This window comes from Penicillium atrosanguineum (genome assembly GCF_028827265.1).
Source record: "Penicillium atrosanguineum strain IBT 20685 chromosome Unknown utg000006l_segment0_segment0, whole genome shotgun sequence".
NCBI lineage: Eukaryota > Fungi > Ascomycota > Eurotiomycetes > Eurotiales > Aspergillaceae > Penicillium > Penicillium atrosanguineum.
The window spans coordinates 1,138,613-1,154,273 of NW_026623138.1; the positions used below are offsets into that span (position 1 = coordinate 1,138,613).

Below are 15,661 nucleotides of genomic sequence, written 5' to 3' on the forward strand. Positions count from 1 at the left end.
GGCGTCCCTGTAAACCCGAAACATCAATATGACTTGAGCTGAATCAAGCGAGTACGAGTTGCTACTAGCTATAGCATCGGTGTTGAATACTTCTGCTTATGTGGCGGCGCCATCTTCACGGTCAGCCGAACACGAGGTCGGCTATAGTCACCACAAAAGAAGATATCGGCACCGAAGACCTAAATACAAGCATTCCCGATATCTGTAAGCTTTTATCTTTCCGTGGCTAGCCATATCCTGCAGCCAGTGGTGATCTAGGCAAGTCGTCCATCTGACTTTTTCCCGGAATCAAAGTATAAAAGCGGGGTTTCTTTGCTCAGTTCAGGCAAACTGCAAGGAAAGAAATGTCTACAATGTTCGAATTTACGGAAGACACCATTTCTTTAACCGTGGCCCTGGACTTGGAAGAGGACAAAATTGGAGAAACTCAGCTTGGCAGCCGAGTCATAGTCAACAAAACCCCGCAGAGCCAATATTCCCCGCGCGAACTAGTCACGGAAAAGGAATCGTTCCGAGGCCACTTCTTCTTCAACATCAGATGTCCCAGGCAGCCTCTCATTGGTAAATTTACCAGACTGAACACGAGCAACGATGCAAAAGAAGTCTTATCGGCCTGTCGGGTTACCCTCGACGCCAGCTTCGCCAGCCGCCTCACAAGCCGCAAGTTCAAGCGAGCGCTGATCACTGTATCATTCTACGACAACGCAGTCGTCAATCTCGACCCGGATGATGACGAAAACGAAGTTGCCATTGATGAAGCTGCACAATTTACCCCAAGGATACTCGCTTTCGAGCCCAGGCAGTGGCGTGGCCCTGAGGATATACGCGAGGGCCAGAACACGTCCAATGCACAGGTCAATCTCGTTGATCCTACCACCGGGCTTGGCTTCTCTGGTCAATGGGAAAGAACGAGACCTGTTATTGTCCCAGGACAGGCAGAAATCAACGGCTCAATTAGAGGTATGACCTCGTCTGTGGTAGAGTGGACTTTGGCGCAGAATGCTTTGCGCAACACTGGGATCATTCCTCAATTTTCACTTCCCATTGTTGTGCAGTATACGCCTGGGCGACCATTCGCGGCTCGAGTAACAATCAAGGCTGAGGTGGAATGGGGGTTCGAAGCGATCGCTGCGGGCAAGCTGGATGATCCAATCAAATTTGATCCGGATAGACTTGGCAAGTCTGGTGATGATACGGAGCTGAATGTGGATATGAGTAGGCTCTGTAATATTGAAGGTTATGGAGGATACAATGTAGTCAAGGGGAGTGGCCTTGAACAGGGGTAACTAGCACAGTTCAGGCTTCCACTGGGCCCTGAGAGCATGGACAGAACCGATTGAATCTCGTCTATTGTTGTGTTCTGGTAGGTTTTTTACAATCATCTCATGCGACTTGGGCATGCGAGACGATTATCGATGTTAGCTTGACAATCTCTAGTGCCTTCCCCTTGCCGTTCTGCTCCCAGCATCCATTACCTTCAAGCAACGGGACGCAGTCCAATAGAAGAGCGACAGGGTGGAGTGTATTACGGGGGCGAGGGGAAGCAGACGGAGTGAATTATCGTGGGCTGCATTCATTTGGGTCTGATTCCATTTAAGTTTTATTATACGTAGGCTTATATTTGGTATACTCTTTTCTGTGCCGGCTACATCTAGGTGACCAATTATCCTTTATATGATTGTTTATTGCAAGCCGCGAGTCTGGAGTTAAGGACCCCCACTTTCTGCTTCAATTTGGACGAAATGCCTGTATAGCTCCGACCCCACTACTTAGGCTTTATTAGGCTAATAGAACTTCAATCGATTTGTTGATTGGCCAGCCCAATTTCGAACTGTTTGGCACTTCTTTAGTTATAAATATAGTAACACAAGATTGATATCAAAGCAAGCGTGAAGTGAAGAGAAGATAGAACTGAAGAAGGAGTAAAAGGCCCTCCGCCGAAGACTAGAAGAATTATATTTACAGCCGGATCAAGAATGTGATAAGAACGATTCCGAACACACGGCCGTGACCTATCTCCAGGCGTATTTGAAGTCATTTCAGAAGAAAACATGGAAATTGGAATAAAGGAGACCTAGCTTGACATCTACGGAAATGCCCGGAAAGGCGTTGAGAAGGGACTAAAGAGTCAAGCATTTCGGCCCACTGTGATTATCTTCTGCGTTAGGCTCCAGTCGATAAGCTTAAAGATTAGATTTATGAATTACATCCTATGGGTATACACTCCCATTCTATTTGCCATAGTACAGTAATTCGTCCATTCGATGTCGTCTCTAGAGAGACTGCAGAAAGGCCGAAAGGGCAACAGACGAAGATACCCAGATTCGCAAAAAGACTGTTTAGGATCGTGTTCAGGCTCTGGAGTCTTCCCAATTAGAATTCAAATTGCTGCATGATAAATGCAAAGGAATTTAAAGGGGATAGGTCTGAGGACAAATGAAACGGGCGATAGAGCACGAGACGATTCGGAGAAATGGGAGCTGATCGCTCAGCAGGCCCCACATCGCATGTCCCGAGGTTCAACTGAGGATATCTTCGGCTTGAAATAAGGCATCTCTGCTATCCGACCGTTCTACAACTTCAACCGGAGACTTTCCAGGATCTCTACTACCAATACATCACAGTCAGTCATCTTTTCTCTTCTGCAGCACGGCTGAACTATTCCCGCCCGTACTGATAACCCGACGCAGGCCATGTCCGAACTCAACGTCGCCGCGGTGCTTACACCCAAGCCCGAGAAACTCAACGAGGTTCGAATGATCATCTATAACCAGCTGGTTCCCATACTGATCCACCATTTAGGTCGCCGGCCTTGTCACCGAACTCACCAAGCAGGTGCAAGAACATGAGCCGGACACTCTGCTCTACTACGCATTCCAGGACAAAACAGAGATCATCGTCGTCGAACGGTTAGTTATCAATCCTGGCAGGTTGCGATGGCGAATACCTTCACCCAGGCCCCTAGCCCGTGCCTCGGCAGTATTGGCCAAACAGGGAAAACCCGCCCAGCATTCAGCACTAACACCCGAACAGATACAAGGACCAGCAGGCGGTCCAGGCGCACACCCAATCCCCCTATTTCCGCGACTTCGCCGCCAAACTCCCAGAACTATTGGCGAAGCCGTGGGAGCTGCGCGCGGGTGGATTCTTGGACGGTTCGCGGGGAGTGTCGCGCCTGTAGAGCAACTCATCACGTTGGAACAGGGTCTTAGAGGAGAATGATATAAATAGAGGACAATCCTGATTCGGTGCTGTTGCGCCTTGACTCGCCCGTGATAGATTTCTCATGCGATTGGTGCAGGGCTACTGCGCCGTGGTAACCAAACAGGAACGCGAAGTGTCATGGATTGGGGGGCTGGGAACCTCGTGTGTCAGTAGGAGTAGATTATATTGCGCCGCAACGAGTTAGAGATCAATAAAAGGATGTGGGGAACGAAAGACAGTTCCATCCCAAGAGTTGATCCGCCTCGCCTCTTCTTGACCTCCACCTTGCAACGCCCCTCCTTTTTTCGAGATCTTCCATTCTCCACCTTCCTCCCCTCTTTCTTATTTTCTCCCCTGAAGCTCGGTTTTGTTCATCCGTGATCTCCCTCTTTATCGTCGCCCCTTTTCGGTGTACATACTTTCGCAACAATGGCGACGGGTCCGGCTACTCAATCGCTGAAGGTACGCTGCTCATTCAAGCTACGAGCTACGAGCTACGAGCTATGGGCTATGGGCTACAAGCTATGGGCTACAAGCTACAAGTTACAAGCTCCATCTTGAACGCGCCGGCTAATTGAAGATCATAGTGCGTGGTGACAGGTGACGGTGCAGTGGGCAAAGTCAGTCTAGACGACTCCAACCAACAGACGAACAAGAAATTGACCATCCCCGACCTCTAGACATGTCTTCTGATCTCTTACACAACAAATGCCTTCCCCGGGGAGTACATTCCGACCGTGTACGTGACCACACAAACCAGCAATAGCGCCCTCGATTCCAACCTAAAGATGCCAGTAATGCTAATACCCAGCCTCCGCAGCTTCGACAACTACACGGCCAGCGTGATGGTCGACGGGCGACCGATCAGCCTGGGCCTGTGGGATACCGCCGGACAAGAAGATTACGACCGCCTGCGCCCGCTCTCATACCCGCAAACCGACGTGTTCCTGATCTGTTTCTCGATCGTCAGCCCCCCGTCCTTCGATAACGTGAAAGCCAAGGTCAGCCCACATCCCAGCCTCGCAGACACTCCTCACGGACCACTCGGCCCTCCCCCCAACCCGAAACTGACATCTATTCTCATCTAGTGGTTCCCTGAAATCGAACACCATGCCCCAAACGTCCCCATCATCTTGGTCGGCACCAAGCTCGATCTCCGCGACGATCGCCACACTGTTGAAACCCTTCGATCGCGGAAAATGGAACCCGTCTCGTACGAACAGGCGCTGGCTGTTGCTAAGGAGATCCGCGCACATAAGTACCTCGAGTGCTCTGCACTCACGCAACGCAACCTGAAGAGTGTCTTCGACGAAGCTATCCGGTACGTTATTTCCAACTTGTTACGGAACTCGGATTTCCCGATGCTAATGCTGTTGATGTAGGGCTGTTCTGAGCCCCCGCCCCACTGCCAAGTCTGGGAAGAGGAGCAAATGCTTGATCTTGTAAGGGTCGCGGTGCATGTCTCTCTCTTCCTCTTCTTCTCGTATGCTATAATGAATAATTCATAGTTAATACGGCGTCCCGGTAGCCAGAGGCTTCGTGGGCCTCTTTTTGATGAATCCATTGACTTGTGTTTTTTTATGCTGGGAAGCTTGTCTGTTTTGGCTTGATAGAATTAGCTAGTTTGAATTCTTGTCGATTGTTTGGTTGCTCCCTTGTATGTCCCTTGGTTTAGGTCTAAGGCTACCTAGGTATGTATAAACTTTAGCTATCCACGACAAGCGAGCCTATGCTATGGTATGTCCTTGATACTACGTGGACACCGTCGTAGAAAGTAATCAAGAAACGTAGAATGTTCATTCAAAGGCCCAATGGCCTACCTATGCACGAAAGACAGGAAAGTGGTATCCTCTATCAAATCATAACAAAACATGACTTTTGCCCCTTGTCCAGGATGTACAGTTACAAAGAAAAAAATCCGGTCTATCAAGAGACCGAGAATCATTGACCCTGCAGCGATTCAAATACTGCATCTAGTTCATCACACGCGGCCTGCGGCTGGGGTGAATGCCCGCCCACTTGTCGTCCTCGGGGACGGCAACGGCATTGACACCACTGGGACCCTCAGCAGCGGGAGCCTTGTCGTGCTTTCGCTTATCCTTGTTGATCTTCTTCGCATCACGGGAGCGCTCCTCGTTGAGCTTCTCGTTCTTGGCTCTGATCTTCTCTTTGCGATGCTCGGAGTTACCGCCGCCGCCGCCGGCACTGATTTAACGTTAGTTGACAGTCATTACATAACTTGAATAGGATTAGGAAGTACTCACGTCAGCTCGACGTTCATGCGACGAGGCGGGTACTTGCCGTCGTCAAAGGTGGAGTGGTGGTAGAGCTTGAGGCAGGTCTTCATGCGGTCGTAGTTGTCGAACTCGATGAAGGCGAAGCCACGGCACTTCTTAGGAGTCTCAGGCTTGGTCGCGACACGAATTGAGGCGGGAGGGTTCTTCTCGAAGTGCTTTGTAAGGGACTCAAGGTTGGCGGAGTAGGGGAGGTTGCCTGTAGTTGTAAATGTTAGTTATCGCTTCAATTGTATCTTGTGGAGCGGTATGAGTCCGTACCGACGAAGCAAATGAAGCGGGAGCTCTTCTTGTCCACGCCATCTTCAGCAGCAGTCTCTTCAGTGGCCTCCTCGGCGTCCGCAGACTCTTCGGTGGCTTCCTTGGAGACCTTGGCCTTCTTGTCTTTCTTGTCTTTCTTTTCCTTCTTTTCCTTCTTGTCCTTCTTGGAGATCTTCTCCTTCATGGCCTTGTCGCCCTCGGTGTCTATCGTGAACAGAGGGGTCTCCTCGGCATCTTTGCTGGATTCGGCTTCGGCCTTCTTCTCCTTCTTTTCTTTCTTCTCCTTCTTGTCTTTCTTCTCCTTCTTGTCTTTCTTTTCCTTCTTCTCGGTCACCTCCTCCTGCGCGGGGGCAGTCTCGACAGGCGCAACCTCAGCCTCCTTCTCAGCCTTGCGCTTTTCCTTCTTTTCTTTCTTTTCCTTCTTCTCCTTCTTCAGCTTCTTGCCTTCGGGAGCAATGGGCTCAGTCGGGTCCTCAACGACCTTGCGCTTCTTATCGCCCATGTTGAGAATATGTTGTGCTTGGGATTTAGGATAGGTAAGGAGTCGTCGATATTAAAAATCTCTTTTTGGATCAAAGTGCACCGGGAGAAATATAATGTTGGGGTGGAAAAGAAATGTCGTAAAGGATGCGCAAATCCTAGCTCCGAAAAAATTGGGCGGAGACGCAGAGAAATTCCGTTTTTGCCGGGCGCTCGAGGCGGTGAGCTTCGTATCGTCCACTTACCCGATTGGGCAGTTAGATATTACAACTAAATCCTAATTGCTAGCCCCAGGGACCCAGTGAATACCATGGTAGGATAGGAATCACCAGTGAGAAACAGAATCCTCTTGAGCATAAACTCTTTGTTTGAATTTACCACAATCTTCAATCCACAATATGTCGTTACAGGATTGTCACAATCACAGGTGAATACAGATCTACAGATCAAATTGAAATAGCTTAGTGTGTACGTTTGGATATCTTAAAAATAGGTCCAAAAACTTTTCTTCAAAATGAAACTCTATCATTAGGTATTTAGCGCAATCAGAAAATCAAGATCTGCAACTTCTTCTTCCCAGCGTCGTAGCGCTTACGCAGCTCCGGCTGAGTGAGCAGCTTCAGAAGAGGCAAATGGGTATCTTTCATGTCGAAGATTCCACGCTGCTTCTGATCAATATGTGACCCATCGATGACAATGCGCTCCAGTTCATTCAGCTTGAGAGTTCCTATACACGGGTCTTAGCAAATATGTTGTGGAGGTTAATCGAAGTAGTGCTTACCAGACTCGATCAAATCAGAAATTCTGGCCGGGGTACCAGCACCAATTCCCATACTGCACAAATAGTCAGTATCGTATGTATTACTGTCAGTGTACTGTAGGAGGATCGATCATACCGTGCGCGTTCGAGGAACTGCTTAGCTTCCTCGAGCTTGATGTGCTTTGCGAACAATTTTCCGACAATTGCCTCCTTCGTCGAGAAGCTCCGCAGCGATCTATGACATTCAACTGTTAGTTTCCATACCAACAAAAACAACCAGGCAGTTAATTGTCTTACCGGACAACATCCGCAGCTCTAAGTCCAGCGCCAGCGATAACCAAAGTGTGAGGGGTACCCTTCTGCTCCGAAGCCTTTGACAAATCCGCACCCTTAGGGCTGAACGCCTTGAGGAAGTCTGGGAGCTTGTCCAAGTGTCTGGTCTCCGTGAATGACGATGTGTCGAGGAAAACGTAGTCTGTAGTCCATTAGTACTCAACAATCACCCCACCTAACCTAGCATGTAGTTTCATACCCGGAACAGACATATCATTCAGTTCCACCGCCGACAGTTCCTTATCCGCCTTCTTCGCTCGCTGAGCAAAGAAATCAGCCAACAAACGTCCATCCATCCTTCCAATCGACTGGTCAATGCCGTCTTGGCGATCCTGCATTCTCGCATCATGCTCCGCCTGCTGCTTCTTGGTCTTCTTCTGCTTGCGCTTCTTCTTGCTAGGTCCGTCTGCGGAGGCTGAAGCTGCAGGTGCTGTCTCGGGCTTGTCCTGCTTCGTAGAGTCGTCGGCTTGTCTCTTGCGCTTCTTGTCGAGCTTGTTCGAAAGCCCCTTTTGGACAGGTGTTTCAGCCATCTTGAATACCTCCGACAATGCTCGAATCGAGAAAATAAAGGCTCAATGGACGAATGCAATGAGGCGAAAGTCGAGCGTCGCAAAAAAAGTTAGGAAAACGGTGGCTGAGTCAGCTTGTCTTATCGATAAGTGGAACCAATCATACGCGGGCCCGCAATGTTATTCGGAGACGCGCTTCACAAACATTCGTTTCAACACTCGACTCCCCACATTTCAGTCTCTTTCCCATGATCCGAGTAACGTCTACTTTGCAAGTTCTGATGCTATAGCTTCCGCTCGTGCTTGAGCCCAGGAGATGTCTACCCCGAGAGCGCGTGACCGCCGGTCACTGCGCAATTCGGGTGTTGGGACCAGTACTCCATCTGGAGAAACAACATTGACCGGAGTGAGTGCCTCAATGCGGAGCGCTCTTAGACAATCCTTCTGACTGTCTCTTTTTGTAGCTCCAACGACTACCGAGTCATACGCGCTACCCACTTACGCCGAGTCGACTCGTCACAACCACGACCCCGTCTGGCCAACGGTCAGCGTCCAGATTCACGCCCCGGGCAAGAGCTTCAGTCGCCCCGTCAACACCATATGGACTTCGCGCCCGACAGCAGCGAGCTGCAAATACACCAGGTCGCGATCGCCGCCGAAGTGGTCGCATACAGCGGGAGACTACATTTGATATCCTGAGAAACCTAGGGAAAGGTACGAACAAGCAAAGCCCATGCGGGGAATCGTGGCTCATGAAGCTAGAGCTAACGTTGAAATTGTGTAGCACTGGCTCCCGTCTCAAAACCTATACAATACTCACCTCAGGATGTGCCGACGCCCGTGGAGGATCCCATAGACGAATTCGAGGAGTTGGACAACGAGCCGGAAAATACACCACCGCGACTTTCTCTCCCGATCCAGGGGCCGGAAGAAGGAAGTGATGACCCAACTCCGCCGCCGCGAATGTCGGCTGCCTTTGACGATGATATCACCTACCGATCCGTTGAATACCCGATGAGGGAGACGAGTATAAGAGACCAGCAGCGATTATCAATGTACAGTCAAGCTGGGAGATTGAGTGAAAATTTCCGAGGTCAATTGGACAGCGACTCTGAAGCAGGCGAACAAACGGGACTATTCGGCGGCGAGGAGGCTGCCGACGATACGATGTTCAGTGGAGGTGACTTTGATCAAGGGTAAGTTATCAAGATATCAGGTTTGGCTATGGTACAAAGTGGGCTAATATAACACAAATAGGGGAGAAACAGAAAACCTGGACCGATTTGTTTTCGATATTCCATCTCCAGATCCAGGTGCATTTGATGATCCCATGGATGAAAACCTGGGCGAAGCGGAGGGATTCGAGTTGACTACAGGCGACATCCAGCCAGTCCCTGGGACACCCCCGTCAGACGACGAAGATGATGTCGGTGGTGGCTTTGGGTTCGGCCTCGATTTAGCCCCACCAGCATCCCCGAGCCAGAGCCCGGGAATTGTTGGAGGAGGCCTGCGGGATGAGGGTGCTCCGGTGCAGACCAAGCAGAAGAAGCTTTCGAGACATGGAATTCCCGTTCCAAACTTGCCCGCAGGAGTAGTCAAGAAGCTGGCCACCCGCTTCGCGCATACGAAAGGCGGATCAAAAGCGAAGATCAACAAGGCTGCAATGGCTGCAATCGAACAGGCGTCATCATGGTACTTTGAACAGGTCAGCCAGGATTTGGCTGCTTATTCAAAGCACGCTGGGCGCAAGACTATTGACGAGAGTGACGTCTCAACCCTCATGAGAAGGTCAGTTTTGCTGCATGTACATCAATGAAATGGTTTGCTGACTATCCCCAGGCAACGTCATATCAACAGTACGACGACGATGTTCTCCCTGGCTCAAAAGCATTTGCCCAAGGAGCTTCAGCAGGATATGAGACTGGCTATGCCTCCGTGAATGATTTGAACGATAATCGGAACCAACCAAACAAAACTCCAAACCCCCAAGGAAAATGCACAAAGGAAGTGGCTGGAAGCCTGACTACCAGTTGCGGTTCTGGCGGACTCGGCGCATGGCCTCGCTGCTGGGCTTCTTTCGCACCAGCATCCACAACATGATCGATGTAGCCAGGGACAGGCCGTACCTAGGTGAATCATGAGCGACACATTCACATTAAAGGGGCTTATAACTGGCACAAGGAAGCCGACACGGCCCTTGGGACGATCTGAATGGACTTACCAGGTGAAGATGTACTGCGCGTGGTTGTTCCTCAAATTGACTTCGGCCGCACGTCCAATGGGAATACCCTTCGCCTCGCGATTATATGACTCAACGAGATCAGGCACTGAAAAGGAACAAATTAGCCGCGTCCAAAACCACGTATCACACAATAAATCATACCCATAGTCTCCTCAATCCAAACAGGCTGACTTCCACTCAACTCTGCCATCTGCTGAATGTCAGGGAAGTAAAACTTGCCCTCCTCCGGTTTATTGTCCGGCGTAAACATATTCTTCTTCCACGGCTCACGAAGTAGCCCCTCCACCGTAACAACCTCATTCTTGATACCGTCCGGTCGATCCTTTTGGTTCTCCAACTTCCTGGAAATCCAGCCACGGTTCACGAGAACCGTGCTCTGGCCCTCGCGCTCAAGCGGAGTCACGACAAGGTATCCGTCCTCGCCCTCATTGATACGAGGTCCAACCAGCATCTCCTTATCGTGGCGTAGGGTGCCAGTGGCATAGACACGACGGTAATCGAACTCAGAGATAGCCTCGGGGTCGATTCGCGGCGGCAGCGGAAGTGGTGGTCTAGTCAAGCGGTCTTCAAATTTGGCGATCATCTGAGTCTTCCGGTCCAGACGCTGAACCTGCCATGTTCCTAGGCCGAAGGCGATAATTGGGATCAGGGCTATAGGTGGGGAATTGCATGTCAGCTGTTGTCTATGGTACGATTGGAGGAATTGGGAGATAACGCACCAATAATTATCAAACCAGGTCCATGCTTCTGGTTCACACGAACCAGCTTAGCCGGATTATCCACGCTGAAGGCATTCTGGTCGGTCAAGCGGCGCGACTGCGTGAACTGGCGCTTCTGTTGCAGCCAGCATCTGGAGCAGATGGAATCGAATTTCGTCTGCTCCGAAGTTCGGACAGCGCGGACTGGCACAGACCACGCCGCCGGTGTGCTTCTCAGGACAGAGAAGAGCGGCCGCATAGTGAATGGTGCTGTGGGGAGCTGTTTGGAGAAAAGTGATGTGATGCGGCAGTTGGGATTTTGGAAGCGGACTCGCTCCGTAGGCGGTCACGCTCTTCCCCGACCTGTTTCTCCGCAGTATACGTCGCCTTCTACTGACAACTGCTTTGTTGCTATCACACTCGAGTTCCCGGCTGTTTGACGAGAATGCGATCGTGACGATGTTCTTTCAAGGATCCCTCCAGGATGGCATTGCCCTCGCTGTGCGCGAGAGCAAGGCTGTGGTGTGCTTTGTCCGAGGTCGGTGGTCTCCCCGCACCAAATCAACGTGCCATCTAATCGAGTTCAATGTGCAGACGACGAGCAACTGAGCTCAACATGGGAGGATGAATATCTTACTGATGATGAGGTATGTTTGCGTGCGATTGATTGTCCGTTACGATGACTGGGTGGTGGCTAATCGTCTGCAGGTTGCGCCAGTCCTCGACGCCAAAGCGGTCCTATTGCGCCTGGCTGCTGGGACCCAAGAAGCCGGTTTCTTGACCACATTCTGTCCCATAGCAAAGTTCCCAACTGTTGTTGTCATCAAGTTCGTCTCATACTGGTTGGCCATGAAGGCTCTGAGCTGATTGTTTGAACTCCCAGGAATGGCACGCTGCAAGAGTACCTGACGCCCGAGCTTGTGAAAGACGATATGAAGAGCCGCTTAATTGCAGTCCTAGAAGGTGATAAAGATACCGTTACTGCTCAGCAGTCACAGCAGAGCAGTCCTGCCCCTATGAACAGCAATGCTGCACCTACGGCTAGTTCAACTGCTGCTACATCTGCCACATCCGCTACACCCAGTGCCTTCAATGCTCCATCACGACAACAATACCATCAATACCCAAGCGCCTCCCAAATATTTGCCCAACATCCATCCCAAGCGAGCACAAATATGGACAGCCCCGCAGCAGAGAAACCGGCAGAGAAACCGGCACCGCCGCAGCGGCAGCCACAGAAAGATGGCCTGAAAGGCAAATCCAAGGGCAAGCAACCAGCGACACCAGTAAATCAAGCATCTCAGAAACTCAAACCGAAGGCAGACAAGAAGCCAGCACCTAAAGTCGAAGAGGCAAAGCCACAACCCCCGGTTCCTCGTGGACCTCCAAGCCAGTACCGAATCCAGGTGCGACTGTTTGACGGCCGCTCGATTCGATCCAGCTTCACACCCACACAGACTATCCGCGGCGATGTTCGTCCCTGGTTGGATGAACAAATGGAGGATGACAACCGCCCATACAACCTTAAACACATCTTGACACCTCTTCCCAACCGAACCCTCTCTGTTGCCGAGGAGTCGCAGACACTCCAGGATTCAAGTCTCGGCTCTACTGCCAACCTCGTCATGGTTCCTGTTCAGACTTACACGACAGCCTACGCATCAGCTGGCTCCTTGCCTGGGCGGGGAATTTCTGCCGTGTATAACGTGGTTTCAGGCGTTGCCAGTGCAGCTACTGGTATTGTAGGCTCAATTCTCGGGTACGGATCCAGTGCACCAGCGAGCGAGGCTCAACCTGTGCCTCCTCCACCGGGTCAGAATGCTCAGCGACCACGCGCAACCGGAATGAACATTCGCACGCTGCGGGACCAGCAAAATGAACGGGGCGATAATCAGTTCTACAACGGGAACCAGGTATGTGGTCTTGCGCAGATCCCACGATTTGAATGCATTGACTAAATATTTATTGACAGTTGAACTTCGAACCGCGGAAGAAGGAGGACAAGGATAACTAGTGGCTCATTGGATTTTACTTTGGATTCAGCATATCGTAACTTACTCATTTGCGTAATTCGACGTTTTGTTTCAGCGTGCGATTGATACTCCAACAAGCAATGGACGATGTGGCATAAGTTCATTCAACGTCAATTAACACCTTCCACCTGATGACGATGCGAAATTGTCGATCTGATCAGATATTTACTATAGATCACGGATGCATTGGAACCGGACAAACCCTTTCCTCTTTCGTTCGGACCGGAAGTCTTGGCCCGAAAGTGGGGCCCGTTGGTAATCACCAAAGGGTCTAGAGCTCCTCTACACTGCTACAATTATTCTTATTCTGACGGTTTGCATCGAATATCCACATGTTTTATCCCTTTCTATTCTAGCCTCATTGGTGAACCTAGACCGGTGTCTATGACGAACGCTAGTGACGCCGAGGCACGTGCGGTACGTCCTTTGTCCTCATTAGCCCGAGCGTAACGTGAGCCATGCTAAACGAAGAGAACAGTGCGACTTGTGCTATACAAGGAAGGTTGGTTCGTCACTTGGACAAAGTACAGTTGCTGGCCAATGAGACCACTGACATCTTTCCATAGATCAAGTGCGATCGCAAGGAACCGTGTATGAACTGCACTGACGCCCGAACTGAGTGTCGTCGAAAGCGACCGAGACGAAAGCGTCAGAGAGACCCTCGGTAATATCTGACATTTTCTTTATCCTTTTATTTGCATTATGGGTGAAGAAAGGTGTTGACGGATTTGAAGGTTCTTAACCCTGGCAGACAGACTGTCCGAACTTGAGCGCACTGCCGCGTCTGTGACGCAGAGCCAGGGGTCAATTCCAGCATTTAAAGCTGGCACAGAGAGTGACCAACATAGCACAACGTCATCTGGCAAGCAGAAAGAGGCCAGCGCTATAGATTCTCCTAGTGTTGTCGGTGGCCAAGCCGTCTCGGGATCAGTCACTCCAGATGCTTTGAATCATGCGACCTCAGAGGCCAAGGTATTCTTACAGCGAGAGCTCGAGTCAAACAAAGAGCTCTCTCTGGATAGGTACACCGTGTTGGAGTCGGCACATCGACTGGTTGATCAAATATCCAGTACTGCAAATTTGCCGAGATCTGATCGCCACGATGGCTCTGAGCTCGATGTTGAGCCGTTGGCGGAATTCCCACCCGAGCTATGCTATATGTTGACTATGGGTAAGTGAATTTCCACTGAACAGAAACCGGTGGTTAAAAGTTGTTCATTTTTAGGGCCTGTAATCAATCTCGGTTCCTCGAACCGATTTCACTGGCCCGACCATGTCTCCCCCAGACATTGGAAAACATGTGTCTTGCTCTGGTGCGAGGGCAGGGTGATGAAACCACCCTGAATCATTACCGAGTTGTGGTATACACGAAAGCCGTCCTTGTTGTGACCCGATTACCTGGGACTGAACTGGGTAAACGCGTGCACCTTCAAGATCTGCTGCGGTCATCCAAAAGGCAATACGAGGCCACGGCGCTTGCGGCACTGGCGAATATCAATTTGTTAACTGCCCCAAGTTTATCCCTGCTACAAGCGCTATTGTCTGGGGTGCGTCTTGAACAGTCACACGATTTGAAACCCCCAAGGATGTCAAGGCTAATTTATCCCAGGCAACACTCATGCAATTCCGGGGAGATGTGTCCCAATGCTGGACACTAACATCGTTTGCATCAAGAATATTGGTATCGCTGAATTACCATACATTGAATGGTCTTAGTCCGTCCAGTGACACCGAATCTCAGATCCATGGAGCTATCTTTACATGTTATCATTTTGATAAGCTTCTCAGCTCACTCCTTCTCCGGCCCCCATCCCTCCCAGAACTTAAAGTGAAGCCGGCCGACCTAGTACAGTTGGACCCGCATACTCCCCTTACTGCCATTATGAAAGCCATTGTTGAGCTCGCACAGATCCAGGAAGTTACTCTGAGCCTGGCTTTGAAGCCAGATTTATCCGATGAGACATACCAACGCAATACCATCAATGCGCTAGTCCAAACCATGTATAACATGCATACAGAGTACCAGAAAGTATGTACCGATCGACTTTGCTACCGGCCCGCAGCTAATGACCGAAACTACAGCAACGGGTCAACCCATCTTTCAGCCATATGGAGTACGAATGGTTGGCTGTTGACTTCAACTATTATACAATTATGACTGCCACACTTCGCTCCACGCAGACTGTTCGAGCTCCATTCGTCCAAAAGGAATGTCTTTTGTACGCCCGGAAGGCACTTCGATCACTTCAACTGATGCAGAAGAACTATTTTATTTCTGGCAACTTTCTTGAAATGTCTACAACGTACCTTACTTGGTGAGCCTCGAACGAAACACAATGTTTCGCCGGTTGTTCTGACGTCCACAGGACTGTACTCTTATATCCACTTACACCATTTTTTGTTCTCTTTTGCAACGTGGTTCAAACGTCTGACCCTGACGACTATTCATTGATGTCTGCCATAACGGAAGCCCTTCTCTGCTTTGTGGACACACATCCTCCGACTGCCAAGTTATACAAACTCTTTTCCACCTTTTTGCATCTTTGCAGTCCCCTCATCCGAAATCAACATCAAATGGGCTCGCCACAGCCTCATTTCAACACCTCCTTTCCCGCGATGCCTTCCGGTATTGTGAGTACCACACACCCTTGCCAGGTGAGCCTAGAGGCAAGTATCGATCCACAGCATAATATTCCTACTGCTTCGAACTTCGATCAAATCCAAGTGGGTGAATCAGAAGGCCCAATGCTTGACAAAGTAGCCACGGGGAGTGCATGGAATGATGACATGTTTCGGGACTTGTTTTACTCCCAGCCATGGCTGGGATGGATGGAGTCAAATATCTAG

General features: G+C 50.2%; 9 protein-coding genes across 9 annotated transcripts; 6 read left to right on the forward strand and 3 right to left on the reverse strand.

Annotated features, from left to right (window-relative positions):
- Positions 1–344: 344 nt before the first annotated feature.
- Positions 345–1,286, forward strand: N7443_007554 (uncharacterized protein; the record flags this gene model as incomplete). Its single annotated transcript, XM_056887610.1, has 1 exon — positions 345–1,286. The coding sequence occupies one exon, from the start codon at positions 345–347 to the stop codon at positions 1,284–1,286; it is 942 nt and encodes a 313-aa protein (XP_056739301.1).
- A 1,407-nt stretch (positions 1,287–2,693) lies between these two features.
- N7443_007555 (putative quinol monooxygenase) lies at positions 2,694–3,181 on the forward strand (the record flags this gene model as incomplete). Its single annotated transcript, XM_056887611.1, has 3 exons — positions 2,694–2,750; positions 2,803–2,909; positions 3,034–3,181. 3 exons carry the CDS (start codon positions 2,694–2,696, stop codon positions 3,179–3,181), a joined length of 312 nt encoding a protein of 103 aa, XP_056739302.1.
- A 452-nt stretch (positions 3,182–3,633) lies between these two features.
- Positions 3,634–4,650, forward strand: racA (putative Rho GTPase Rac; the record flags this gene model as incomplete). Its single annotated transcript, XM_056887612.1, has 5 exons — positions 3,634–3,666; positions 3,792–3,824; positions 3,885–4,205; positions 4,293–4,525; positions 4,587–4,650. The coding sequence occupies 5 exons, from the start codon at positions 3,634–3,636 to the stop codon at positions 4,648–4,650; spliced, it is 684 nt and encodes a 227-aa protein (XP_056739303.1).
- Positions 4,651–5,177: 527 nt separating this feature from the next.
- N7443_007557 (RNA-binding protein) lies at positions 5,178–6,261 on the reverse strand (the record flags this gene model as incomplete). Its single annotated transcript, XM_056887613.1, has 3 exons — positions 5,178–5,409; positions 5,469–5,697; positions 5,760–6,261. 3 exons carry the CDS (start codon positions 6,259–6,261, stop codon positions 5,178–5,180), a joined length of 963 nt encoding a protein of 320 aa, XP_056739304.1.
- A 523-nt stretch (positions 6,262–6,784) lies between these two features.
- On the reverse strand, positions 6,785–7,862 carry N7443_007558 (uncharacterized protein; the record flags this gene model as incomplete). The annotated part of the gene is made up of 5 exons (XM_056887614.1): positions 6,785–6,966; positions 7,021–7,073; positions 7,136–7,234; positions 7,297–7,474; positions 7,532–7,862. 5 exons carry the CDS (start codon positions 7,860–7,862, stop codon positions 6,785–6,787), a joined length of 843 nt encoding a protein of 280 aa, XP_056739305.1.
- A 295-nt stretch (positions 7,863–8,157) lies between these two features.
- Positions 8,158–9,780, forward strand: N7443_007559 (uncharacterized protein; the record flags this gene model as incomplete). The annotated part of the gene is made up of 5 exons (XM_056887615.1): positions 8,158–8,247; positions 8,306–8,555; positions 8,626–9,037; positions 9,099–9,629; positions 9,681–9,780. 5 exons carry the CDS (start codon positions 8,158–8,160, stop codon positions 9,778–9,780), a joined length of 1,383 nt encoding a protein of 460 aa, XP_056739306.1.
- An 84-nt stretch (positions 9,781–9,864) lies between these two features.
- N7443_007560 (cytochrome oxidase assembly protein SHY1) lies at positions 9,865–11,040 on the reverse strand (the record flags this gene model as incomplete). The annotated part of the gene is made up of 4 exons (XM_056887616.1): positions 9,865–9,967; positions 10,063–10,168; positions 10,225–10,734; positions 10,803–11,040. The coding sequence occupies 4 exons, from the start codon at positions 11,038–11,040 to the stop codon at positions 9,865–9,867; spliced, it is 957 nt and encodes a 318-aa protein (XP_056739307.1).
- Positions 11,041–11,240: 200 nt separating this feature from the next.
- Positions 11,241–12,795, forward strand: N7443_007561 (UBX domain-containing protein; the record flags this gene model as incomplete). Its single annotated transcript, XM_056887617.1, has 5 exons — positions 11,241–11,319; positions 11,376–11,428; positions 11,490–11,608; positions 11,665–12,694; positions 12,754–12,795. 5 exons carry the CDS (start codon positions 11,241–11,243, stop codon positions 12,793–12,795), a joined length of 1,323 nt encoding a protein of 440 aa, XP_056739308.1.
- Positions 12,796–13,198: 403 nt separating this feature from the next.
- Positions 13,199–15,661, forward strand: N7443_007562 (fungal specific transcription factor domain-containing protein; the record flags this gene model as incomplete). The annotated part of the gene is made up of 8 exons (XM_056887618.1): positions 13,199–13,231; positions 13,381–13,478; positions 13,570–13,985; positions 14,040–14,044; positions 14,101–14,361; positions 14,424–14,843; positions 14,897–15,129; positions 15,181–15,661. The coding sequence occupies 8 exons, from the start codon at positions 13,199–13,201 to the stop codon at positions 15,659–15,661; spliced, it is 1,947 nt and encodes a 648-aa protein (XP_056739309.1).